Raw genomic sequence first — 26,846 nt, 5'->3', positions numbered from 1 at the left:
TTAATTTCTCTCTGAGGACCAAGTGAAACTGTTTCACATCATTAGAAAAAAATGAAAATGGTCATTTTGAAATTCAGAATGACTATTAATGACCAACAAAATCAGTATGTTCTCCATCTGCAGTTAAAGTCCCCATGAAAGGATTCACACATTTGTTTTCATTGTTCTGTCCAATTTTGAAATTTCCAGATCCTACCAAAGTCGCCGGACAGCTTCCTAACTCTCTCCATCCCTCAGAGTGCGCAATATTCACTGAGCTATCTCAGGCCTTCAGGCTTTGCTTCAGGAGGTACCTTTCCAATTCCTCTGCTGACCCTGTTGCTGCAGTGATCTGAGGGGTTCTCCCCAACTTGAATATCATTCAGAACTACCTCTGAAAAAAAAAATCAGACCCTAATTTCAACAAAGAGTTAACTGTTGTTTGGAACCATACAGGTCTATTCAATATAAAAAACATATGTTTAAAATTGACATTTGGACCAATTTTTGCATTCATTAGATCCCAGATTTAGAAGAATTGCATGTGATTAACATTACGAAACATAAACACTGTGTTCCAGTGCTTCAAAAGAAAGCCAGGAAATTTTGTATTAAGGCATTTTTATATCTTCAGAACATCCCATTGTGACTCCCATAAACACTCCCCAAATCTACCTTCTTCTATAAGATTCTACTTTACACTGTTTGAGCCTCAAATTGCAGTGATGCTTCTTGACATCACAGCTGTTTCATTTGTAGTTTAGCCCATTGGCTGGAATCTTTGTTGCCCACACTGCCCTTGAATGCATCCAGCCTGTAGCAGTCACAACCAAATATCTACTAGAAAGGAGTACCAGTTGTGATCTGCGGAGACTCATGAAACACTGAAATTAGAAAGGATCTTAGAGGGCATTCAGTCCTTACAACTGAGAATACTGAGGCTCCAAGAAAGGGCATATCTGGTCCCTATGCCCTCAGTGAATATGAGATACCAAGGGACCAAAGTAAGTTCAGAGCATCTGCAGAAATGGAAACAGACTCAGACCCGTAAAAGAGAAAAAGCCAGGTCAGCCCTCATTCCTGAGAACCAGTAAGGCCAGAAGCATTAAAGATCAAAATAGACACACAAAGGGAATCTTTTCCAGGGTCTGTGGTCTGTTCTCTAAATCCCAGAGGGAGAGAGAAGGCTATTGTTCCTCCCCTCTTAAAGGCAAGATGATAGACTAAAATCAGCTATTTAGACTTGGGAAAAATCTTTTGAGGTTGTCTTCTGATCATTTATTTTATTTTTAAAAAAAGGGGGAGATTATGTAATATAAAGTTTATCAGTAGCACACCTGACTAAAATCAATTGCTTGCTTCAACTTCCGGTATAATCTTTCTATTATGCTACAAGACCTAATTCTATTGAGGACTTGTTATGTGCTAAGCATTATACTAATAATACATTACCTAAAATATATTATTTTATCTTCCTGACAACCTCTTGAGGGTAGGTACATGTATCATATCCATTTTTCAGGTGAGTAAAGTTGAGCAAAGAGAGGTTAAGGTACATGTCCAGGATCACAAGGCAAAGGCAGGATCCAGACCCACTCTGACCTAAGAGTAAGTGAACCTCTCATTCCATACTACCTTTGGAGAAAGAAACAGTTAAGACTTCTGCACTAGTCATTTTGTTGTAAATCATCACTTAAGACCTGATGTACCTTCTCTATTTTTTTTTCTAATTTTGAACCACATAAAAATGGGGGGGGGGGGGAGTATTAAAGATACACCAGAAACTGCCAACATATAAGACAGAAAAAAGTTTGTTTTGGAGCTCTCATGTATCTGAAGGACTGCTCAGCCATAGAACTTAACTAGGGGCCTTCCATGTTGAAAGGCAAACATTGCACATGGCACATCTTAGGAAGGGCCCTTAAGAAATCAGTTAAAGTTCTGAATTAAAAATATGGAAGAAAAAAGGGGAGGGGGAATTGACCCTGAGGACCAGTTCACCTAAAAATACATTTGCTTGGCTAAAGTGTCAATAGAAAAAGAAAAGAAAAACAACCAATGGTTATTGAGTATTTGCGCTTATTAATTTACATAACATCCCTGTGAATTTAGGTGTTATTATGATCCCCATTTATAGATGAGGAAAATTGAGCACAGAGAGATAAAGTAATTTGCTAAAGGCTATATATTTAGGAATTAGATGGTAGAGTGGAAGTTAAAAGTCACTAGAAGGCTCTCTGTGTTTCATTTTCAATTAGATATACAGAAAAATAACTACTCCGTTTCCTATGTCACAGGGTCTAGGTAAAGAAAGTCCACATGTCTAGTAAGGCTACATGTTTGAAAATGAGATATGTAAGACTTAGCTTGTTGCCCCACATTTGGAAAACTGGACATCTTTCTCCAGGAAGACCTCCTTTGGGATTTTAAACTAGGAGTACTAGAGTTCCCAGTCATGGCTCAGTGGTTAGCAAACCCGACTGGCATCCATGAGGACGTGGCTTCGATCCCTGGCTTCACTCAGTGGGTTAAGAATCCGGCATTGCCATGAGCTATGGTGTAGGTCGCAGACGCGGCTCGGATCCTGTGTTGCTTGTGGCTGTGGCATAGGCCAGCAGCTGCAGTTCTGATTAGACCCCTAGCCTGGGAACCTCCATATGCTGTGGGTGCGGCCCTAAAAGACAAAAAGACAGAAAAAAAAGCCTAGGAGTACAAGTCATGCCCCGCCCCCTGCCTTTTTTTTATCCTGCATATGCACTCAAGTTGCTAGGCCCAGAGTAAAACAGATCATGGTAGCAACTGCAAACTTAGGAAGGTGACCAAGAGCTGGAGTTGGGAAGGTCTGAAGCTCTTGATGCCCTAGGTAAAAGCTTGGAAATACACTCTTTCCCATCTTCTGATCCCCAAAGCAGACTCCTTGCTCTTCCCATACCCCTCCTGTGGCCCACTGCTTTTCAACCTCTTTTTGAAATCTTACTTATTTCTCCATTAGAAGCAATCGTTCCTACTTTGTGCCCTCTATTCTGCCACAGATTTGCATTTTGGCACTTACTGCCTTTTATCTTCCATTGTAACAACTTAGATGTCTGTTTCCTTCACTGGAGTATAAACAAGACCATCAGCATCACCTGGGAGCTTATTGGAAATGCAGTTTCTCTGGCCACCCCAGTCTTCCCAAATCAGAATTTTCTGGGGATAGGGCCTAGGAACCTAGGTTTTAGAAAGCCCTCTAAGTGATTCTTTATTCACCCTAACGTCTGAGAACCACTAGAGAATTTAAAGCCCTCCAAGTGAGGGATGGAACACAAAGTGAACTGGCTGGGCTTTGAGCAGGAGAGACCCCCATACCACCGCCCTATGGCCATATACATACACGTCCATTATCTCTGTAAATACAAATGAAGCAATCAAAAGGAACCAAAAGAATCCAGTGGGCATCAATGAAGTCTGTGAGTTTTCAAATCAGACAAAGCCCTGACATTTGGTGAGGATGACAAAGATATGTGCCAAAGGCATCTGGAATGATTCTAATCACATAAGCAATTTGTAACTAAAAGCAACTCCGTGTTATTACTGTTAGCAGAGCAACAGCAGGACTATTACCTAGTTGTGGCTGTAAAATTTTATAAAGAGATTAAATTTTCTCTGGTAGAATAATCTTCCCAGCTGCCCAGATTGAACTTTTAAAGCTGAAAGCCTTCTGTGATCCTCTAATTCCCATCCAGTTAAATGCAGACCACTTATTCTGCAAAAAGGGTCATCCCTGATCTGGTTACAAATCCATCTTTTCTAGCTGTCATAATGAACTCAGTTATTTGTAGCCACCTCGAGTTAATTTTTTGGAACAAGGCAGAGCAGGTCTCCATTAATTAATGAAAATGATTACTTAAACATATGTCCTTTACCCTAGTAGCTTCTGAAAATAGGAACTGGTATCCCTTGGAGCAGGAACACAATACATGGCTATGTTTTTGTTAATATATGCTTATATTTTAATTTAAAGAAGTTTTTCAGGAGTTCCCATCATGGCACAACAAATCCGACCAGGAACCATGAGGTTGCAGGTTCGATCCCTGGCCTCTCTCAGTGGTTAAGAATCCAGAGTTGCCATGAGCTGTGGTTGCAGACTCAGCTCAGATCTGGCGTTGCTGTGACTGTGGTGTAGGACGGCAGCTATAGCTCCAATTAGACCCCTAGCCTGGGAACCTCCATATGCCTCAGGTACAGCTCTAAAAAGCAGGAAAAAAAAAGTTTTTCAAATTGTAAAAGTAACACATAATTATGGCAAGAAATTCAAGCTGTATGTGAGGACATTTGTTTCATGATTCCCTTGAAACAAAACTATTAGCTGTTAACAATTTTTCATGTTAGTTTCAGGAACTCTGCATGTATATGCAATAATATATTTATTTGTAGCATAAACATTTTAAAATACCATGTTCTGCAGTTTGCATTTTTTACTTAATTTATCCTGGACGACTTTCTATCTCTGCACATAGCTCCACCTCTTAGTATTATAAAGATATGCCATCATATATAACTTTTCATGTATTAAGAGACATTTAAGTTGTTTACATTTTTGCCATTATTGCTATGCTATAACAGTCTCATATTCATTAATTCATTCACTCAAATATTTTTCAATAGTTATTGATCTCTTTGTGACATACTGTGGGAAGGAGTAGGTGTACATATCTGAATAATATACCTTACCTTGTAGAGCTTACAGTCTAGCAGCAGAAATATATAGGATAAATGCATATGTAGATATATAATTACAAATCATGAAAAGTTCTGTGAGAGAAGTGAAGTATGCTAATGTAGAATTAGCTAAGAACACTTACCTGAACAGAGAATCAGGGAAGGACTTTTTTGAGTAGTTGACATGTAAGTTGGAACCCCAAGATGATAGAGCATTCCAGGCATAGGGAACACCATTTGCAAAGCCCTGGGTAGAAAGGAACTTAGCATTTTCAAGGAGTTGAAAAGAGGCCAATGGACTAAAAGGCGATAGATGAGAGAGAGTGGCATCAAATAACATTGGCAAGGCAGGGGTTCCCATCATGGCACAGCAGAAACAAATCCAACTAGGAACCATGAGGTTGTGGGTTCGATCCCTGGCCTCACTCAGTGGGTTAAGGATCCAGGGTTGCTGTGGCTGTGGTATAGGCCAGCGGATACAACTCTGATTGGACCCCTAGCCTGGGAACCTCCATATGCCATGGGTGTGGCCCTAAAAAGACAAAAAGACCAAAAACAAACAAACAAACAAAAAACATTGGCAAGGTAGGCAGAGATCTATCATAAAATATCTTCTAAGCCATAGTAAGACGTCTGGATTTTACCTGAAAGTTATGGAAGCCAATGGAGAATTTTATTCAGGGGGGTAATGTGAGCATATATAGTTACAGATATAGGTACAGATCTAAGTATTGATGCAGGTATATAAAAGATAGCTCAGATATTCTGTGGAGAATAGATTGTAATGGGGCAACAATGAAGCCAGGAAGGAAACTATTTCAGTAGTATATGCAAGATGGTGATGGATAGTTTAGGCCAGGCTAGTGGCAATAGAGATAAAGATATTCAAGATTATTGACAAGAATAATGTCAATGGATGTGGAGATGGAAGAAGAGAGACCTGGACAGCTAATGAGTGGTGGATCCACTCATTGCATGGGAAAGATTAGGGGAGATTAGGTGGAGAATAAGTTTGTAGGGGGAAGGAAAAATCGAGGGTCCACTTTGAGTATGTTAAGTCTGAGATGCTTGGGAGACATCCAAATGTAGTATTGAGTATGCAGGTTAATCACAAATATGGAGCTGAAAGGAGATGTTTGGGGTGAAGGTATAAATTTTTCAGTGTATTTAAAGTCAGATAAGGGAGTCGTGGTACATTGGAAACAAATCTGACTAGGAACCATGACGTTGTGGGTTCGATCCCTGGCCTCGCTCAGTGGGTTAAGGATCTGGCGTTGCTGTGAGCTGTGGTGTAGGTGGCAGATGCAGCTTGGATCCCGAGTTGCTGTGGCTCTGGTGTAGGCCAGCAGCTGTAGCTCTGGTTGGACCCCTAGGCTGGGAACTTCCATATGCCACGGGTGCAGCCCTAAAAAAACAAAAAGACAAAAAAAAAAAAAAAGGTGAAAGTATGAGGATTGATGATGCATGAAACAGTAGATGGCAATTAATCTTCTTTAGGAGAAATAGCTCTTCTGACTTGCACGGGAAGAGTAGGGCACAGAGACTACTGCACATAGATTGGGTGATGGGAGGAAGGAAGCTCTCAAATCATGATTCCTTGTATTGCTTGAAGCATAAGGTAAGGTCATGGGCTGAGGGAAAAGAGCGTGAGTAGAGAATAGGATTGAATAGAGAGGAAATGTGCAAAAGAGTCATCTCAGAGATCAGAAAAACAAACCTGATGAAGAAACAAGAGAAACATCATAGGATTACTGGTAGCACCAAGAAGACATATGAGGTATGGGATCGTATTTAAGGGGAAACCTGTCTGCCTGATTGCATGTTTTTTTCTTACGACATTCAGCTACTTGGATACAAAAATGGAGAAGACAGGTGGTTAAGAATGTTTTTGGGTATTGCTATAGGTCTGTAGTGAAAATACCTGGAAATAAAATTACTTCATCAAAGGGTATGTATATTTTAAATGTTGACAGATACTGCTATCATTCAATATATTCGCAGATTTAACTGGGAATGCTTAGAAAAAAAAACAAACACTGTTTTCATCTCTCTTTCAACACAACAGAAACAAAAGCACTACCTGGATAATAGTATTTCAGAGACCAATTACACAGAAATTTCAAAACAGAAAAGTTGAATATGATTTAAGGAGAAAAACAATTTACTCGCATAATTCATCTTGTGTGTATAAGGCTGTTGCTGCATGTTTGTTGGTTGAGTAAGGGTTTGGGGGGAAGGGGATGTATGTGGGGTGTGTGTGTGAGAGAGAGATACAGACAGACAGAAAGAGTGAGAAACAGAAGGTGACCTGCTTTGCCCTGAATGGACCCAAAGATATCATGATTGAGCCCAGAGTGTACCGTAAGTGGTTTGTGGTTATTACCACTGATTTTTCACAGTGCCTTCCCACTGTGCATGTCTGTGTCAGGAAAATAGAGTGGTTTGGCTAGAGATGATGGGGATTTGCTATGAATGGGGTGGAGCTGTCAGATTTATATGTTTTTTTCTCTTCAAAATATATTGCCTTCCTTTTACATTCACAGTAACTGTAAAGCTCATTTGGGGCTGTTGCGTCCCAATCACTTGGCTCCTCCATAGTATAATGAATGCACAGCACAGTGCTCAGAGGGACTGCACCTCCGGCTGACACATCAGATGGGAAACTCAAAGTGGTTTAGTCCAAAAATTCTTTCTGTGTGTCCAAAATTTCGCAGTTCTCTCCTTTCACTTACCAGTCAAAGGTTATTATAACTAATTGGGTGTCTGTCCCCCACTGGCTCTCACAGTTTGATCTGCACACACTTAGCTCCACTGATGGAATCACCATGTGGCCTGAGGAATGAGTGCTGATCAAAGTAGCATCCATCCTCTTACTCTCTGACTTTAAAAAAAAAAAAATCTAGCTCTGCGTCCAGAAATGCCCTCTAAAACTTATATCATGTGCTTTTTTGCTAATGTGACATGACTCAGAGAATGTAGGCATCTAGAATGATATCTCCTAAAGCTCCGCTTTCAAAACTTAAATTTTGAAAACTTAAGTGTGTTGAATCGAAACCAGTCAAATGAATTAAAAGCTGGCTGGGAGAAGACAAACACGGGAGAGTGATGAGTGACTCTGGGCTGAACACAGGGATGCCTGCTGTGGGGCTGTCAGGGATGAGGAAATGTTTAATTGTTGTCTCTCTCATCATCATTCACAATCTAGAAGACAGTTGTTAAAGCTGCCTTAATGAGAATGTAGGTGATACTAAATTTAGCGGTGTTCGCCAAGGCATAGAAAATGTTGATCAAAAGTACACAAAAGAGGAAAATGTTTTCACTCAAGCTGCCACCAGGAATTCCTGTTGTGGCTCAGCAGGTTAAGAACCCGACAGTGTCCATAAGGATGCGGGTTCCATCATTGGCCTTGCTCAGTGGGTTTAGGATCCAGTGTTGCTGCACACTGCGGCATAGGTAGATGTGGCTTGGATCCCACATTGCTCTGTGCTGTGGCATAGTCTGGGAGCTGTAGCTATGATTCAGCCCCTAGCCGGGGAACTTCTGTATGCCACAGGAGCAATTGCTAAAAGGAGAAAAAAAAAAAGAAAAAAGAAAAAAAGCTGCTGCCATGACTGCAATAGAAAGTTCAGAGGTTCAGAGATCATCTGACTATACATGATACCTACTTGTCCTAACTCTGAAGGGCCTCAGATAAGCAATTTGAGAGCCTGAAAATATGGATAATTTTACTGTCCAGGTAGGTTCACCAGCTCTGGGGCTGTAGATACCTTCCCCAGGAATGACACAGAGGTCCAGTTTTAAAATATACTGGGCACTCTAGTGACCTTGTTACAGGAAATGAGTTTAGTTATTCAGCTCATTCTTACTGAGTACCAGCCTTGTGCCAACACTGTGCTAGGTTCTAGGAATGTAGCTATAAAGGAAACAAACATGACCTCTTGCTCTCAAAAAGTTCCATCTGTCTAGGGGAGAGACATAATAAATACATAACCAGATAAATAATTACAACAGATTGTGAGAAATGCAATAAAGGTTTGGAGAAATCTGGTGAAGGGGCTATTTCGGGTAAAGCGGTAGGGGGACCTTTAAGCAGAGACCTGAAGGATGGGAATGGGGTTGTTTTCAGCAAGGACCGAGACCTTAGAAGGTCCCGAGTCTGGAGGATTCATAGAGCAGAGGAGGAAGCTAGTGAGGCAGGAGAAGAGTGCTAGGGGCTGGAGAACTGAGCAGGAGCCAGCTGGTAAAGAACACGGTCAAGTCCCATGAGGAGCTTAGACTTTAGTCTAAGAGCAGCCACTGACAGGATTTAACAAGGAACTGATATGATCTGATTCAGATTTGAGGAGGATGACTTTAACTGCTCTGTAGAGAATGTATTGTAAACAGTCAGAGTGGAGGCAGAGAGCCTAGATAGAAGGCTGCTGTAGACCAGATGGAAACTGTGATGACTCAGACTAGGGGGATGGCAGTGAAGAGGGCAGGAGAGCACAGATGAGAACTAGAATAGGAAGTAGAGATGACAGGACATGTGGATAGACTGGATTGAAGAAGTAAGGATAAGAAAGGAACCAGTTTGTGCATTCTACCTCCTTTTTTTGCAAATCCCAGAGCAGTATTATCTCAGATCACATCAGCATTGTACAAGTCCCAGAATGGGTTTGAGCTCTCCTGAAAATGTGTTTCCGCTGCTCTCCAAGCAAAGGGGCACTGGATGAAAATCTTTGCGAGGGACTTGAATTGACATTGGTGCAGTTGGACACTGGCCCCTCTTCCAGAGTGGTAGGCCCCAGAAATTTATTCAAGCTTCATCCTACCCCCTCTGCCACCCCAGCTCCAGTGAGCCCTGATCCTGATCTAGTCATGACCATGCAAAGGCAGTCCTTCACTGTCCTTCATTTTTATGGCTGAGATTTTCTCTCCGAGGCTCTACCCTATATTTATTCCTATTTGAATTCCTAACCCACCCTTCTTCCCATTAGTGTCATCTGTAAACTTAATGATGACCATGTTCTGTATTTAGCCTCCAGGTCCTTTAGAAACAATGTTCTCTGTATTTATTTTTGAAGTCATGAGCAGATGTCATGCTCCATGAGTACAGACACTGAAATTTGAACCAAGGAATGTGATTTTGGAATTAGACTGGTTCCCCATGACTATTGCTAAACCTTATACTATAGAGTTGAATGTAATACTGATTAGTGTTGTAATCAAGGTAAATCAGAGTTGATCTGATACATCTAATAATGTGATTGTTATTATGCTGTGAGAAATGACGTTTTTATACACGACCTATACGCATTTCTATTTCATAGCTACACCAAAGCTGTAAAGCTATAGTTTTCTTATAAGAATTGTCAATAATTTTCTCTATCCTATGGATGCAAACTCATAGTAAAAGACAAAAATCTATCTAGACATTACCCTCCCATACCTTCCCCCTATACCCAGGTCCTTAAGTAGCATGTATAACTCTTTCCACACCTAACCATACCAGAAGACTAGAAATAGGAGAAACACCGGCTTCTGAAGCTGTGGACTTTTTGCTTGAGGCAATCATAATATCCTTGTCCTGTGGCATGACTAAGGAATATATAATGTTGGCAAATCCCATCTTAGACAAGGCATTCTTAGACAGCTCTTCATGTAATTTTGCCTTACACTCATGGAGCATCAAACCTACAGGATAGGTCTTCTTACTGAAGAATACAGTTACATCAAAAATCTTAAGCTGAAACATTATTCACAGTGGATGTTAAAAGCTGCCAAATGCTACTTCCCTCATGCTGCCAAATCCCCATATTCTTTTATGGAGGTAAAACATAGGAGAGTTTTCTACCAGTCTTGCTCTTCTGAGCTCACATGCTCCCCAGCCCACCCTGCCCCTAATGTTTCACTTCCTGTTCTGAGATCTGGAGGCCACAGAGGTATATGCAAGTTACTACAGCAGCCCATGGGCCCCCCTGGCTTTCTCAGAAACTTGTGTTTTTCACCCATCAAACCCACTTTTCATCAGAAGAAGATTCTCCTATTTCCCTTAATTTAGCAGATGCTATTTTTTCTTCTCCTTCTATGGCTTTTCCATTTATAGTCAAAAAGCCGCTTCGGATCTCTCTTAGGCTTGTCTTTTCAGAATGGAGTCCATCATTCTCTTGTGTGTTTTTGGACTCCCACTCTATTTTGTGGTATCTGCCTGTGAAATATACAACAAGAAGGAGACGTCTCAATGCCATAGAGTTGTTAAGAAAAGTGAGAACTTACCATGCCACCTACGTAATTTGCAGGACCCCAAGAAAATTAAAGTGTGGAAATTTAACTTTTAAAAAGTGCCATTAACTGTACTAAAATGCAAAGCTTTTAGTTTCCTTTCTGCCAGTCTCTCTCTTGACTTTGGTATTTTTTTATTTGCTATTTAATGTTGTTCTAAATAAAGAAAAATTAAAATTTTAAGTCATTAGCGTAAATTTTGTCTTTTAGGTTCGTATTGTGCACATGAGAATTAAATGCTAATATAAGAGCATTTAGATTGTTTGTGAACTGCCAGAATTACACAATTTGCATTTCATAGCTTGCACATACATATGTATTTTGTTCTTACCAGAACAATGGAAACACCACACAAAAAAACTCAGCTATTTTTAACTTCTTGATAACTTCTTGTGGACATTCTACCAATATTCCCTACCTTCAGATTATTGATAAATAATAAATAAAATAAATAAATAAAAGGAAGAAAGGAAGGACTGAAAGAAGGTAAAGAACTATGGGTTGCCTTATCTTCCCCTTTCCCTCTGTTTTCATTTTCAGGAAAAAAATGATTGGCTAATACAGAGCAGTGAAAAAGGATATAGGATTCTTTTATGTTTCATAGAATGCTATTGCCTTCTCCCTGTGTTAGAAACAAGTTCTGATGTGAACAGAAAGTGTAGCCTCTCAAGGCTGTCAACCCCTCTGCCTCCTACTCACACGGACTCATTTGCACTCACATGCGTTATGGATCCACCATAATTCTTTGCTAAAGGGGCATCAGAAACACTGTATGTTAATTGGATAGCAAAGAAGTATAAACACACATATTGGGTATCTCTCCTCTGCTCACATGCATGCACCCTTCTCTCATTAGACTTCATTTACAAAACACAAATTCAAGGACAAAATTATTCAGAATTTCGAGACAGCAACAGTAGAGGTCTGAGCCAGATGCAGGGCTCTTTTGAGAACAAGGCCTTTCTGAGCCTGGGACTGAGAGAGGGAAATAGGATTGGGTAGTTGGGAGAGCATATGGAACAGAACTTGGACTTTGCCAAAGGAAATCTCCTATTATGAAAATCCCCTAAACTATTGGACTTTCTGTTCCAGTTTCTGTCAACAATATCTGAAAATTTTGTTTATATCTTTGGCTCAGGGGGTAGAGAAGATAGGAGGGAACTCTGCCAATTTTTTCATTTCACTTGACAAGGAGACTTCACTGAGGTAAAAGTGAGAGACCAGGTAGTGAACCTGTATGACAAAGACTTTAATTCCTGATTGTAAGGGAAATTTTAAATGCATTATTCAGTGTCCTATTTATACTTCTAAAACAACTGCTAACATTTTAAACTAAGAAACTGTGGTCAGAGCAAAATTAGAATCAAATTTTCCATCCAGCTTCTTTTGTATGGGAATTTGACTGTACAATTCAAGACTTATGTCAGTGTGCTTTTGCAAATGTCAAAATTATCAAATTATGTAATGAGATTTATAATAATGTCTTCATTCAGGTTTCAATAAGCTGTTTTCCAGCTGGAAATTTTCTGGAATCAGACTTTTCTTTTGAACTTGGAAATTTTTGCACATTTCAAAGGGTCCATATTCTATTTCATACTGGGGTTCTGTGCCAGCTTCTCTGTCAACTAATATTTCTTTAAGCAAAGTCTGTAAAACCCTGTAAATGAGGCACTTGTTTGTAATGACTGATTTCCAATATGTGGGAAAATATCAAAGGTAATTACTGAGTTGGTACTGTAGCCTCTCCTGTATACTTACTAAGAATAATAATATATATTGGCAAATACCTACCCAAAGTGTTTCTGTCACTAACCCTCAATCACTCCTTGAACAGTAAAGATGAGGTAATGGCTGGAAATCAAAACCTCTTCCAATGGTTCTATGCTGAACCCAAACAGGAGGACAGCTTGTTGTCCCTGGTCAGAGGGCAACATCCATTAAATATATATGTTTGTGTGTGTGTGTGTGTGTGTGTGTGTGCCCCAATCCAGAAAAATTCTGCCATATGAACGACCACTTTGGTTAATTCTGTTTCTGGTGTATTTTCTGTTGAGAATGATCCAGGTTGGCAACATGGGTTTTCCTCTTAATAATCAGTCCTCTTTACTTGATGTCAACAAAAATGGTCACTGTAATGAAAACTAGACTCAAGGCACAGGATTGACACAGGTCTTCTGAGTTTTCTCTCTGCTGCCTCTGTCTCCTCCTCTCCAGACTCCCTAGTGGAAGTGTCCTTTTTTCCACAGGTCCTACTTACTCATACCCCAGAACTGCCTTGAAACCTCGCATACTTCTTTGCATTTCATCAAAAAAGGAGTAAAGTACCTACCAGCTTCTGTTATAGGGAATGGAGGGAACAAAGATTCTCTGTCCCCCCTACTTGAACCGTTATCTTGTTCATATTTCTATATACATGCCTTGACTTTAAGGTAGTAAATATACTTTGATTGCAAAGGTAACTATTCTTTTAAAATTACAAAAAGTCTTTTATCAATGAAAATATCCTAGAAGCTATTAGATATATAGTTTCTCCTTAAAGGACATATCTTACCTTGCACCTTGAAGTCCACTTTACTGGGAGGCCTGGATCCACCCAAGATGGACTTTGTAGAGCAGGGTCTGGAGTACAACCTTAATGGACCCTGCAAAAGCATAGACAGCATATTCTTTACCTAAAACAGTAAAATATGTTCGTGTGACACGAGAAAGTTCCTGAACCAGGGATTAAATTCACACCATGGCAGTTACCTGAGCCCCAGTAGTGACAACTGGATCCTTAACCCACTGAACCACCAGAGAACTCTGCAAATTGGTTTTAAAATCTCTCTGTAGATGGTTATAGGGTCTTAAAGTTGTGGCCTGCCTAACTTCCGCGCAAGAGTAAGGGGAGAGATGGAGAGGCTAACCTAGCTATCTGCAGCCAGCATTTGTTTTCCTCAGGAAGGATTCTGACCTCAGAGGTGCCTGAAGCCTAGAAAACTCTACTCTAGCATTCAGAAAAAGAAAGGGGTGTTAGCCCTTCTGCTAGCCTAGGTTGAGTGTGGGGTGCTTTTGTCCTGAAGAAGATGGATTGATAGACAGCACTGCTTTAGTCATGCTTTCCCACCAGTTACACATTGTAGCCATTTCAGGTTCAGCCGTGCGTGCCAGATTGAATTAAATGCTTTTTAAAAAGTCTCCAAAGCAGGAAAACATCTTTCTCTGACTGGTATTTTTTTTTACATATTTTTAATGAGTGCCTGCACAATAAAGATGTGGTCTGTAGCTTGTTTTCCAAGGAGAAATCCAATTTGGCTCTCATGGATGATGCTGCTGCTCAGATATAGTTTAATTCTTTAATTGAAGCAGCTGCAAAATAGCTTGTGGGCAACACAGTGTTCCGTAGGCTTCCCTAGAGCTGTCTGGGTGGAGACCACCTTCACTTTGGGGTTCTGAACCCCCAGAGCTCGCCGGAGGGACTGTCAAGAAAGTGTCTGCTCTGGAGCTGGTTGATCCTGTTGTTGGCCTGTTGGAGCTGTGGTTAAGTCTGTGGCTGACTTCATGGACTTGATTCTTCTCTTTGTAGCCAGAAAGGTGCTAGCCTTCTGCTACCGTGGACAAAGAAGTGAGGTCACAAAGTGACGTCCAAGGGTCTCCTGAGTGAAACAGAGGTTTTGTCTCTCCTAGTAGCCCTCTTCCCTGTGAGGACATTTTTCCTGACAAAACCATACCCACGCAAGCCCAGTCTTCACTCACTGCCTCCCAACTTCTGATCAACTCCAGACGAAAACTGGAGAGCCGTCCCTGATTACTCCAGCATGACTTTGCTACCTGCCTTCACTATATTTTGAGAAGAGCTGAAGGAATATTCTGGAGCACTAGACACTGGGACAGAAGCTTTTCCTTACTCCTATTACCTACTTCCTGGGTAATAAGTGCCAAAGGAAAGAAAACATTCAGGAGCAGAACTGGTTCTACCTGCCAGGACTAGGCCAGGCATTCCCCAGGCTTTGTCTCTTATAAAGTTACCATGATTAAGCAAGGAAGGTTTTCTTGGTTGGGGAACTTGTGGCTTAGAACAGTTGAATGGCTTGCAATGAACAGAGATACATGACTTTTAACTGGAATTCCAATCCAGAGTGCCTGACTCCAAAGCCCATGCTTTTCTGCCTCTGCTAAGATCATATCAAATGAAATCCAAGTGGTGTAGGAAGCCAGTTCCATTGCAGAGGCAAAGAGTATGATACAACTTTTCCATACTTGGAAATGTTAGTTGACTGGGATGAGTGGAAGGAAAGTTCTGAAATAACTCTTAACAAGATATTAGACATTCTTACATATCACCATCAAACATAAAATGTTAGGTTTAACGGGATACTATTTACTTCCACTCTGCATAAATAAACAAGATGCCTGAGTGTATCCACATGTATATTTATGAGGTACCCTATGAAGTGTGGGAAGGAGATGTACCAATGTTTGCCACACACTATGTTGATGGTTTGCCAAACAAGGACCCACAGGGGATATTTGGTTGGCAATGTCTGAAGATATTTTTGGTTGTCACAACTAGAGGAAGGGTATCCTACTGGCATCTAGCAGTTGTAGGCTGGGAGTGCTGCTAAGTATCCTATAATTCACAGGACAGTCTGCACAACAAAGAATCATCAGGCTCAAGCTCCCAAAGTGCCGAGGCTGAAAGATCTTGCTCTAGATTTTAGGATCAGGGAAATGGTATATTTTCTCCCAGGTTCCTGGCATTGTAGAGAAGGGATTTTTACCCCTGCACCCTGGGTAAAAACTGTGCCTAGAACCAGAAATCTATTTAGGAAAAACTCACTATTTTCTCCTTACTCTCGCACTACTGCCATACTCACAGCAATTCTGACACCAGATATGTGGATTCTTTTTTCTCACAACAGCCAATTATCTGACACCAGCTTCATGTTCTACAATTCAGTTTAGTTCTGACACTATCTACCTGGAGTTAGCAGCAAATCCCACAACCTAAGGGCTCAATCCCACAAGACTGCCCCACTTTAGATGGCAATCTCAAGTGCCAGGTTGTCCATGCGACTTCCAGCTGACAACTTGCTATAAATCAGGGTTCCCATGGCTCCCTCCTCAGATTTGATAATTTGTTAGAACAGCTCACAGAACTCAGGGAAACACTTAGGCTTATCTGTTTATTACATAATAAAAGATATGATAAAGGATGCAAATGAACAGCCAGATGAAGAAATACATACGGTGAGGTCCAGAAGAGTTTTGTGCATCGGTGCTTCTGCCCCTGTGGAGTTGGGGATGCACCACCCTCCACCATAGGGGTGTGTTCACCAACCCAGAAGCTCTCCAGACCTTCTATTTGGGGGATTTTATGATGGCTACATCATGTAGGTATTATCAATAACTAACTCAATTTCCAGTCCCTCTTCCCTCTCCATAGAATGGGGGAATGAGGCTGCAAGTGCCAAATCTTTAATCATGCTTGGTCTTTCTGATGACCAGCTCCCATCAAGGAGCCCAACAAGAGTAGCCTCATTAGAACAAAATATGCCCCTATCACCCAGGAAATTCCAAGGGATTTAGGAGCTCTGTAGCAGGAACCAGGATCAAAAAAAACAGGCAGTGAGGGTAGATAACAGATAACATCATAGAATCTCTCAAAGAATCGGGGAGAACCCAGTAAATTTAGGCAATTCAACAATCATACTGAAAAGCAGGAAATAGCACTTTTTGGATTGCAGAATCTCAATATAAATTGAGATTTGGGCAGCCTGGGCTTTTTCTCTTCCCTGCAGGGCTCAAGTGGTTTTCACATTTGTCCTAGGTTAGTTCTTCATATTTCAAGTCCTTTCTAGGTCTGCTCGGGCTCTGCTCAGGTCTTCAAAGACCAGCAAAGAAGGGTACAGGGCATCTTAGGGGGCAGTTCAGCAAGAGGGAGGTGTATATACTGCTTGCCTCCCCCTGTACCCAATTCAGCCAGTGAAGTACGGCCTCTATTTTACTAATTCGGAGTATTCAGAGGAGGAGAGAGGATGGGACTGATTTTTATCTCCAGGCGGCACTAGCTCTGAATTTTTAAGGGCGCTTCAGACCGAATTCACTCATCTATGAGATAGGACGTTTTCTACTCTTGGCTACATTCTGACATCTTACCCATTTGATTAGGCCAGTACTTTTAATTCTAGCAACACTTAAATGTCATTGGATTATAGTTGACCTACAATGTTTTGCTAGTTTCAGCAAATCAGTTATTCATATACATATATCTATTCCTTTTCACATTCTTTTCCATATAGGTCACTACAGAGTACTAAGTAGATTTCCCTGTGCTATACAGTAGGTCTTTGTTACTCATACATTCCATATAAAGCATTATATATATCCCAATCCCAACCTCCCAATTTATCCCCCACCCCACCATTTCCCCTGTGGTAATCATAAGTTTGGTTTCAAAATCTTTGAGTCTGTTTCTGTTTTGTGAATAAGTTCTTTTGTATCATTTTATTAGATTCCACATATTAGTGATTTCATGTGATGTTTGTGTGATTCACTTCACTTACTATGATAATTTCTAGGTCCATCCATGTTTCTGCAGATGGCATTATTTTGTTCTTTTTTATGGTTGAGTAACATTCCATTGTATATATGTACCACATCTTCTTTATGCATTCCTCTGCTGATGGACATTTAGGTTGCTTCCATTTCTTGACTATTGTAGATAGTTCTGATGAACATTGAGGTGCATGTATCTTTTTGAATTATGGTTTTCTCTGGGTATATGCTCAGAAGTGGAATTGCCAGATCATATATTTAGTTTTTTAAGGAATCTCCATACTGTCTTCCACAGTGGCTATACCAATTTACGTTCCCACCAACAATGTAGGAGGGTTCCCTTTTCTGCACACCCTCTTTAGCATTTATTGTTTATAGACTTTTTGATGATGGCCATATGACTAGTGTGAGGTGATACCTCACTTTAATTTTGATTTCTAGCAACACTTTTTAATCATAGATTCAGATAACTGCAACAGTGAGACTAAATCTACATAATTTTAGTACCTTCACTCATTGATTCAACAAATATTTATTAAGCACTTACGCTATGTGCTGGAGCTATAATTCTATCACCAATGTCTGTAGTTGGATTTACCACAATATACTTATCCAGTAATTTATGTATTGAACACTTAATTGTTTTCAGGGTTTTTTCCCATTAAAAATAATGCTGTAATGATCATTGAACCAGTTAAGATTTTTTGGTCACAAGAAAAAAAGGAAGAGGAAGAATCTAGGGAACTTAGGCAGAAAAGAAAGGAAGTAGATGAAAAGCTGAAATACCCAGCTTGGAAAGGATAGGATCCAGGGCAAGGTGGAATCCAGGTGGGTGCCCAGTGAACAGTCCCTTTGAGTTGCCACTCTGTAGAAAAATTCGCTCCAGCCACCCTCAGTGTGCTTGTTCATACCTTTCAGTTCCCAGATTCCCTAGAGAGAAAGCCCACCTGGCCTGATATGACCACTTAACTCTCCACAAGAGAGATCAGGGCACACTGATAAACAGTATATTATCATGGCTAAACCATTTCCCAAAAGAAAATCCAGATACCGTAATCAAAAGGAGTAAGAATTGATATTAAAATTCACAAAACCAACAATGGCTACTACAACTATCTCACTCATAAATCTTTGCACAGATCCATGATTATCCCTTTGGAATGAATTTTGAAACATAGAGCTCTTAGGTCCAAGTGTTTGCAGCAGTTTGAGGTTTTTAATGTGTATTACTGGGTTATTCTTTAAGAAAGATTATTTCTGGCCATTTGTTCTTTTTTCTTTTTTATTATGGTAAAATATATATAACATAAAATTTCCTGCTTTAACCATTTTGAAGTATACAATTCAGTGGCATTAAGTACATTCAAAATGTTGTATAACCATTTCCCATGTCTATTTCCAAAATCTTTTCTCATTCAGCAATAACTCTCCATTCTCACCTCCCCGCCCCAGCCTCTGGTAGCCTCTGTTCTTCTTACTGTATCATAAGTTTACTTGTTCTAGGTATTTCATGTAAGTAGAATCATGCCATATGTGTCCTTTTGTGTCTGGCTTGTTTCACTTAGCATAATATTGCCAGGGTTCATCCATGATGAAGCATGTGTCAGAACTTCATTCCTTTCTATGATTGAATAGTATTCCATTATATGGATATGCCACATTTTGTCTATCCAGTCATCTGTTGATGGACACTTGGGTTGTTTCTACCTTTGACTCTCATGAGTAATGCTATAATGAACATTCATAAACAAGTACCTGTTTGCGTACCTATTTTAAATTATTTGGGTGGTATACCTGTATACCTAAGAGTGGAATTGCTGTGTTAGGGTAATTCCATATTTAACTTTTGGAAGAAATGCCAAACTGTTTTCCACTGTGGCTATGCCATTAATTCATTCTTGATTTTAAACTATAATAAATGTTTCACTAATATACTATCTGACGATCCAAGATAAACAAAAATAGTTCAAATGTATTTTTGCCAAAGTAATTCTCATCAAAAACATGTAATTTGACATCGTTATAGCAAACTTGCCAGTTTTGCTCCTGTCATATTGAACCCAGACAACATCACCTACCTTGCCTCAATGAGCAGATGAAGGCAGGTCTTTCTTTATACTTCTTTGTGCAAATTTTGATTGCCTTTACTTGCAGCATGCCTGGAATTCTGATTTCATACCCGGTACTTCTAGGGCTCCTTGTATGCTGAACTTCTGCACTGCATTTCTAGGTCAAAGGCTTCCTGGGTCTCACTTCCACTCAGTTTTCTGGTTTGGACATCATCCCCATTGCATTGGGCTAGAAATCCTTCACTGCTGCCATTGTGCACCACAGAGCCCCACCAGAACCAGTGCTTCCTCCCACCCTTACTCAGGCCAAGGACTGATGGGCAGAGTATAGAAAAAATCTGTAATTTGTTTCAGTGTATATCACCTGAAGTCTAGGTATAGATGAGACTGGCTAAGAGAAGCAAGGGATGGTGGGCCAGACCAAGGGGAAATGGGTTCCTTTAGGCCCTTCTACTTCCAACTGTTTATTGAGCACCCTTATGTTCTATGTGCTTTGTTAGGCTATAGGGATATAGCATTGAGGAAATGCAGTCCCATAATCATTGAATTCATAGTCTAGAAAGGAAGAGACATATGAATCAGAAAATTCTACTAATAAATATATAAACCCAAACTGAATCAAGTGTCCTAAGAGGAAGAAATGGTTCTGTGAGAACACATAACACAGAAATGTGACTTAGCCCAGGCAGGGGTTGAGGGTAGCTCAGGTAGGCTTCCCTGGAAAAGTGACCCTGGAGTTAGTATCTGAACTAAGAGTTAACAAATTGTATGTGCACATGTGTGTTGGGATAAGAGTGGGAGATGGTTAGAGAAGCAGGAAGGCCTTGTCCGTGGTGGAAAGGAGGGATAAAAATGATGTCCTTGATCATAAAAGACCAAGTAGAGAAAGGCAAGGTGGTAAGGGACCAATTCATGGTAACACTGCTGGTTTTAGCCACTGGTCTCTAGCATGCAAGCAGCAAGGAGCCATTTGACAGTTTTAAGTATAATGGTCAAAAAAATAAATTGGAGGGAATTTCATTCCCTCTAGAGAGGGCAGCAGGGAAAAATCATAGCTTTTAGTATTTCTGAAGATGCTTTAGTCACATGGAAACTTTTTGGATCTGCCCTGTAGCTCCCTCTCTGAGGAGAAAGTCAGAGCAGCAGGATTCTTTCCCTGACATGTGTGCTCTGGCCCATGACCACATCTAGAGCAAAACTCCACAAGGATGTTCCACTTTGATTCTTATTAGCTCTCTGAGGTCCGAAATCTAGATCAAGAGTGGCTACTGCAGTAGCATTGGTGCCACTAGCTTTGTGACTAGGTTTTTGTGACTTTGGAATTCAATCAAGAGGCTCCATGATGGGCAGATATTTGTCATTTGGCTGTCACATGTCAGTGCATGTATACTTCCCAGAAGCAGAAAATATTGAGATTAAACAAATTTAGGCACCTGCAGCAAGCCCTATCAGTGCTCAGGAAAACTAGGACCTTTGAGCCTTGCAAAAAATAAGCATTTCACTCCCATTCAGTCCTGGAAGACTTCCCATCAGGTGAACCTTGATTTTCTCTGGAAAAGAAATCTTTGGAACTTGGAACATAATTATGTACATACTAGAATATAACTATTTTCATGAGGCTAAAAAAAATCTTTCAAGGAATAGAGAGAATAAGCAATGTTTATTAAATACTTAGATATATCAGGCACTCGTGATAGATGTTTCCAGATATATTATCTGGAAATATTATATTTGATGAGAAACCCTTATGAAGAAACTGAGTTTCGGAGATAATAAATAACTTTCCAGGATTTGAATATATATCTTTCGACCCTAAGCAAATTAATTCTCTGCTTTTGTTTCTCTGTGAAACCTTCCTGGAATCCCCCAGCCATAAATGTTTCCTCCTCTAAATTCCCACAGTACTACAAGAGGTTCCTGCTTGTGTAGAGTTTATTTTAGTCAGCTTCATTTTACAGAGAATTGTTTACATGTATCTTGGCCCCTAAGTCCTTAGAGGACAGGATGATATTTTGTTCACCTTAATATCGCCTGGGCTAAACAGAATGCCTATGTGCCAGACTGGATCCCATCTTCTACGAAATGATATGGCCTCCACCATTAAAGCTATCAAGGAGTTCCTTGACTCTGTGGCACAGTGAGTTAAAGGATCCAGTGTTGCCACAGCTATGGCTTGGGTTGCACCTGCGTCTTGGATTCAATCCCTGGCCCAGGAAACTTCCATATGTCACCATAAAAGGAAAAGGAAAAAAAAAAAACAAGCTATCAAAATTGATTAATTTCCCAACTCCTTGGCTTAAGAGACTATTTTTCTTGCTTGATTATAAACTTCACAATGGCAAGAACTGTATTTGTCTTATTCATCACTGCATCCCTAATGCCTAGCACAGAGCCTTAAACATAGCATGTATCCCATGGTTGAATTCTAGAACCTCCTATAAGCCAGGTACTACTAGGCGTGGGCTTTAGGAACAGGTAAGTAGTCTCAGACCTCGAGGAACACATGGTTCAGTGATTAATTCAGTAAATTCTACAACCCTCTGTCAGTTTCTTTCTTTTTTCCCATTTACTTTGGTTCAACTTACTCTATATATTGCATTTTCTAGCTTTCAGACCACAATTGACTTTTTGACAAATACTAAAGCAAAAGAAAAGATTTAAAACCTCTGTCTTTTTAATGTCATCTGTTATTAGTTTTCCCCCTCCAGCTAATAAATGGACACTATTTTTCTTCAACCTCTTCTCATGTCTGATATGCTTAATGTCTGTCTGCATCTCTTTTTGTCCCTTGAAAATTGCAATGCATTCCTTGCTTTGGATTTTTTCTGTTATTGAAATGAAAAGCCGTTACATTTGCCTTCCTTATTTATGACTTATTCGAAACTTCTCTTTATATTCCAGCTTTCATACAATGTCATTTTGTTGTTCTTGTTAGATATTTATGCACATTCTTTATTTTTTCCCTCTCTGCCCTGTGCATAAAGGTAATTTTTCTCTGCCTTTTCATGTCAGTTCCTTAAAAGTATTTAGGAATTATTCCATTTGTTAAATTTTATTTGTGATTATATAAATGACACCTATTCATAGCAAAATAAAAGAAAGGGGAGATCGGGAGGGAAGAATAGAGAGAGGGAGAAAGAAAGGAACTATAATTTGATTCTGCCAAGAGCTGGCTTACAAGAGAGAGAGATAAGGACAGTGGGAGAGGGAAGTCAGAGTTTTTATATATATTCTTTATTAAGATTCTTTTCCATTCTAGGTTAGTACAAGATACTGAGTATAGTTCCCTGTGCTATAAGTAGGTCTTTGTTGGTTATATATGTGTATGTATATGTGTGTGTATGTGTGTGTGTGTGTGTGTGTGTGTGTGTGTGTATAGAGAGAGAGAGAGAGAGAGTACTATGTATAGTTTAATGCCCAAATAGGGTTTTCTCTTTCATAGTTAAGTCTTTAATCAATGTAGAATGTAGATTCCTCTCAGGGAAATCTAGGATTTTGGTTGGTAAGTCTGATAGCAAGTTAAAAGCCAAAGTGAATGTGAAATTTGCATCTTATTTTTTAGTTCCATGTACCATTTTCAGATGCCCCTCTCACCCTTATTCTTCTCCCAGTTCCCCATTTGTGCCGTCTCTTTTTAAAAACTCTGTTTCCTGTATGTGGAAAACATATACATAAAAATTTGAAGCTATATTTAAAGTAAATTCTTACAGGTTGAAGAAAGGCCTTAGTCTTTCTGATTAAGAGTAGTCCCCAAATATAGGCAAATTAATGCAGAAACTCACATTGACACATTCCTGGTAAAAGTTCAAATATCAAGGGTAAAACATGACTCCTATAAGCATCCTGGCAGTACACAAAAAGATAGAAACAAACAAGCTAATCAAACATAGAATAAAATTCATGCTAGTTTCAAAATTCTCTGCAACAACTACTATGAGAAAAGATTTCAGAGTTTATTTAGAAAAATGAATATAACTAATTAAATAATGTTTGAACAAGGAAAGAAAAATTATAATGAAATAAATTTGAATTTCTAGGTATTAAAATATAAATTATAATAATGAAAATGATGTGAAATTGATTTTTTGTTGTTGTTTTCTTTTTGTCTTTTCTAGGGCCACACCCATGGGATATGGAGATTCCCAGGCTAGGGGTCCAGTTGGAGCTGTAGCTGCCGGCCTACACCACAGCCACAGCCACCCCAGATCTGATCTGCATCTGCAACCTCAGCCACAGCTCACAGCAATGCCGGATCCTTAACCCATTGAGCAAGGCCAGGGATTGAACCCTCAACTTCATGGTTCCTAGTCAGATTCGTTAACCACTGAGCCATGGCGGGAACCCCTGAAACTGATTTTTAATAAATAGAGAGTTCAGTGGAAGAGAATAGAAAATCCAGATGTAGAATTATATATAACATATTTATCAGTATATGCATTGTGACATACATATCATAAAATATTATATATCATATATGCATATATTTATGTTTATATATGTGTTATATATAACGTGGTATATATGATCTGTTATATAATACCTACATTATCATATAAAATTATGTCTTTTATATTATATATCATAATATAATTATATATGTGTATATGTATTATATATACATATATGTATATGTAATATATGTATTATATAATATAATGTACATTAAAATATATTTTATATAATATTATAATACAATGTAATATATACAGTGTGTAATATAATATACATTATAATATATACATGCATATTTCATATATATATGTAATTTAGTGTGTGATGAAGATGGGTATAGATTATTCACTATATGATGATACAACAACTTATAAATTATTTAGACAGTAATAAAGTTAGTATCATACACCAAAATATTTTTCAATGAATTAAAAGGTCAAATTTTTAAATAATATTAAAAAACCCAAAAAAAATCATGAAGATTGATCTGATCCTTGTACGAGGAAGGACTTTCTAGAAATAAAAGAAAAGGAAGAAATCAACAAGAAAAGATTGATATATTTTTCTATAAAAATTTTCGAAATTCTCCAAGTCAAAAAATCCTAAAATGTGATAAAAAGCAAACTACAAACTTGGACCGAATATTTTTTCCATAAACATTACAAAGGATTCTCACCACTAATGTTAAAAGATAGGTTACAAATCAATAAGAAAAAGGTGGTCATCCTGTTGGAAATATTATGACTGTAATAACCACCTCACAAAGATTACTTCAAATCAGAAACACAGAAATTGTAATCAAGTAAGAGCAAATTGAACAGATGAGGGTTTTTTTTTTTTTTCCATTCATATGGTTGACAATGATTAAATATTTCCATTCTAAATATAAGGAAACCATAGGTAACAACCATCCTGGGGCCACTTAGAGTTAATGAAGTTAGATGTTTAGGCAAAGCTTAGTGATCGGGCAGATTTGGAGCTATTCTTGTGGCAAAGAAGCTTTGAGACTTTATTCTGATTTATGCAGTTCATCAGACTTCTTTAAGCAGCTGATGTTATATGACCGCACAAAGGCGGGGAGAAAAGATCATTAAGAGGCTTCTGCCTAAAAAGATGAAGGCTGAGAAGAACATGGTTGAAGTCTTTAAGACCTTGAATATCGGAATTCCCATCGTGGCTCAACGGTTATCCAACCCAACTAGTATCATAAGAACGTGGCTTGGATCCCGGCCTCACTCAGTGGGTTAAGGATCTGGCATTGCCCTGAGCTGTGGTGTAGATCACAGACACGGCTTGGATCCCGTGTTGCTTTGGCTCTAGTATAGGCCAGAGGCTACAGCTCCAATTCGACCCCTAGCCTGGGAACCTCCATACACCCCAGGTGTGGCCCAAAACAAACAAACAAACAAAAAAGACCTTGAATAGCATGTCTGCACTGAATAGTATGTTCACTGAATTCCAGAATTGGGGGAAAGAGGGAAGCTTCTAAACAAATTAGGATGCCCTGTTTTACCTGGTTAAACACTGAAGTCATTACCCCATAATAGGATAGAAGGACAAACACAAAACAAATATAAAATAAATGTAAAAACTAAACAAGATAATAGCAAATACAGTAGAAATTAAGGTGATGGTAAATTGGCTTTTGTAAATTCAAATATATGTGTGGATTACAGATTAAATATTTATTAATCAGTTATGAATGGACCCTGGAATAGTTAAAAGCATCACATTACTTTTAGTTTGTTTTTATTATTTAGTTTCGTTATCATTGAAGATGACCAAGAATTAGCACTATGGTTTGCAAACATTTTTCTGTTGCATTTTTGACTCTGGAATCCAGGACTCTGCTCACCTGCCTGGAGGAAATTCATCTCCCTCCTGCCACATTCATAGTTTTAGTGAGAATATTTGGAGGATGGCATTTTAGATTCTCCTATTGATGACAATCCTAAAGGTTGAAAATCTTCCATTCTGTAGTTAAACAGAAGTCATGAAAATAAAGTCGTAGGGAAAGAAAGCTGAAAATTTAAAGCCCCAGCTGGTTGTCATTTTGTATGGAAAAACTTTGTTTCATTTCTTTTGTATGCCACTCTGGGTCCACCCCACTGACATTTCCTCATTTGGTCAGATGCAAGGCTCCTTGAGATAGTGCCCACTTCATTATGAACCAAGGATGACCGTGCTTACAGGGTTGGGGTCTCACTGGTTCTGATTCACTGTCCTCCTGGTAAGAAGTGGATCCTGGCCTGGACGGCCTGTGTGTTTGTCTGTTTACTCAGAACGCTTGAATATATTCTCTGACTCTCTGCCTCTCTTCTCCTCAGGACTACTGGCTCTCTCTCCTTTACAAGCGCCTCATCGGCCCCAAAGTCTTGGCCGTGCATGTGGCTGGGCTCCAACGGAAGCCACGGCCAGGCCGAGTGATCCGGGACAAACTAAGGATTTATGCTCACTGCACAAACCACCACAAGTAAGTCTTCAGAAAGACGGCTCCGGGCCCCTTCGAGAATTTCATACCATATAGGACCCCTTCAAGACTTACTAAACACCTTCTGCCATCACTATACCTGCTCTTTGCAGGTTTCAAATGCTCACTGACAAACAGGCTTTTCTCCAAGTAAACCCTCTCTCTCACACTTAGAGGATTTGTTCATAAAATGTTCATAAAAATGCATGCCACTTGCTCATTTACTTCCTCATCCAACAATTTTTTAATTGAGCATTTTCTCTCAGCCAATTGATGTAATAATGCCCAGGAGACTTATTTGTGTGCCTGCACCTGAACCAAGGCCTGAGATATAAATCTGTTCCTATGAAGCACCAGCTGAACTTGAGGAAATA

At 39.4% G+C, this 26,846-nt stretch overlaps 1 protein-coding gene across 7 annotated transcripts in view; it reads left to right on the top strand.

The window, feature by feature from the left end:
- The window catches only part of HPSE2 (heparanase 2 (inactive)), a 760,216-nt gene that overhangs the window by 703,569 nt on the left and 29,801 nt on the right, over window positions 1-26,846 (top strand). For all 7 annotated transcript variants that reach the window (XM_084995064.1, XM_021072270.2, XM_021072269.2 and 4 more), the window contains one exon: window positions 26,330-26,475. In XM_084995064.1, coding sequence (XP_084851190.1) covers window positions 26,330-26,475 — 146 coding nt within the window. The remainder of the gene's footprint in view (window positions 1-26,329; window positions 26,476-26,846) is intronic.

The sequence above is a fragment of the Sus scrofa genome, chromosome 14 (genome assembly GCF_054392235.1).
Source record: "Sus scrofa isolate SSC_HxYL_T2T_F1_AM1 chromosome 14, Sscrofa_HxYL_maternal_Yorkshire_Landrace_v2.0, whole genome shotgun sequence".
Lineage (NCBI taxonomy): Eukaryota > Metazoa > Chordata > Mammalia > Artiodactyla > Suidae > Sus > Sus scrofa.
The sequence above is the reverse complement of the archived record's forward strand: the minus strand, read 5'-3'. Positions and strand labels throughout refer to the sequence as shown.